Raw genomic sequence first — 1,940 nt, 5'->3', positions numbered from 1 at the left:
TTGGTCAATTTCGTTCCAATTTCGACAAGATCTGTGTCGGTATTGGAATCAGCTCTAACCCACTAAGAAAAACAACGCCGTTTTGACGCACATAACAACAACCAATGCGACATGCAAAAGCACCCTCGTCGCTGTATGGTCACCACGCCCTCACTAGAAGTCTCTATATGTACCTACGCGCACTGGACAAGTCTACTGTTCTCCACAGAAGACCTTACTCGGCCCAGGTCGTTGGTCCCTCCCCCTCGTAATGAGCGTAGTCGTCTTGTAAAACTTGGTGCCTACCAAAGCATCCACGTCGTCAGGCAGTCAGCTTCTACTACCCCGTGCTGCCAGATCCTCAGCGAGCTTCTGCTGACATCCCGCACCAAGAGGAAGGGAGAGCTCATTGTCCATCTCGGGAAGGGCTGCTCGTTTGCCTGATGAGATGATCGCGGATCGAGCCCCACTCTAACTCGGACCTCCGAATTCATCAACGAAGGCTAGGCCTGGATCTGGTACCGGTAACCACGTCCCTGATAGGAGCCACCATAGGTCCCCGCCGGGGCTAGAGCGATGGTCTTACTCTGAACCGCTGTAGATAAGCAGGCAGTACTGACATCCCCATCAGTGACGTCGATGGGAACATATCTGCCGGAATGATATCAGTAAGGCGGCCGTTGATTCTGGACTCCATACCTCTCCCCTGTCAAACAGCCCACCTTTAAACCATGCGGCGCCTTGGCTTCATCCTCAACTGATAACCCAGCCGGAGTAGTGAAGCCTCCTGAATATACGCATTCCAAACGGTAAACCATCGATGGCCATCTACTACCCCTAGGGGCCTCCTCCCCTACAACGACCCCTTCTGCTGGAGTGTAAGCAACTAAAGCACAAGTGCTGTTGCGTGCACTGGTCCATCCTCACCTCCCGAGGTTGTATCCCACGAGCGATATCCGTGCCGATCATAAGGCTTAAAATGCGGAACTACGCCTTCCTCGGCGACTGGCCGTCTTTTCTCATATCTGAGGGAATGATCAAATTCATCAACTCAATCAGGCGGAGCGAAGGTCTCTACAGCAGCTCAGGAATGGTCTCGTCGTTGACCAGCCGTGCCTCCACAGCTCTGGTCCCTCCACCCGGTGGCGGGCGAAAGCTCCCCGCGTGTTCAGAGGTGAACAAACGCCATCTTGGGTCCAACAGTAGCGCACCTGACCGCGTAGACTCCTCACAGGCCACACCTCCACACAGTGTTTGAATATATTCTTTGTTTCCTCACTAACTACTATCTACGGAGTCGGGTGAAATTGTACAGAAACCAACAAGCATTTCCATATCATCACCAACACATGTAGTTGACCATGTGCATATTGTCCCACACTGCCTCCACATTCACCCACCCGAAGTGTCTCGTTGCTTCACACGGCCTATCCTCGTCACGACATGCAGCCCGTCACGAGCGACATCCGAGATCTCACTTTCCAGCTGAGAGGGAAAGTAAGTTGAGATCGCCGATTAACGAGCATACCTCTCGCAGATGCTTATCCCCTATACCCGGCTGAGGGGCCTGCTGGTTAGCAAGGCGTTCTTCGTACCAATTGTGGACCAGAGTAGAGGCCGAGAAGGGACAAGCCAGACAGGAAGGGTTGTCAGCCATAATACGTAGGCAGGAAAATCTACTGAAATCCCACCTCCCTATTTTCGAACACTACGCCTTGTCGACTACCGTATAACTTTTCATGCTTGGAAACGTCAGCCACTGACTATATTGGACACCTGTTTGAAACGTTCGTGGAGTGTTTGAGCCCGTAGCCGCTTCGCAGCGTGAAATATGAGGCACGCTTTAATCAATCGCTGTACCTAACACTAAGGTGTGGACAAGACAAGCACTACAGCCTCGCACTTCCACACTAATAGACTGTGGCACGTAGGGGATCCTCCGCTCGAGCAGCATCATCTTG

The 1,940-nt window shown here is 52.4% G+C and overlaps 1 protein-coding gene across 1 annotated transcript; it reads right to left on the bottom strand.

Moving 5' to 3' along the window:
• Positions 1–218: 218 nt before the first annotated feature.
• On the bottom strand, positions 219–1,636 carry Pmar_PMAR024930 (hypothetical protein; the record flags this gene model as incomplete). The annotated part of the gene is made up of 10 exons (XM_002781288.1): positions 219–281; positions 324–419; positions 462–515; positions 566–630; positions 679–766; positions 815–865; positions 907–1,004; positions 1,058–1,190; positions 1,380–1,464; positions 1,508–1,636. Coding segments are annotated over 10 exons (862 nt in total), but the record flags the coding sequence as incomplete, so codon positions are not given.
• Positions 1,637–1,940: the final 304 nt, after the last annotated feature.

The sequence above is a fragment of the Perkinsus marinus genome (assembly GCF_000006405.1).
Source record: "Perkinsus marinus ATCC 50983 genomic scaffold scf_1104296942774, whole genome shotgun sequence".
Lineage (NCBI taxonomy): Eukaryota > Perkinsozoa > Perkinsida > Perkinsidae > Perkinsus > Perkinsus marinus.
This window is presented reverse-complemented; position numbering and strand designations above follow the sequence as displayed.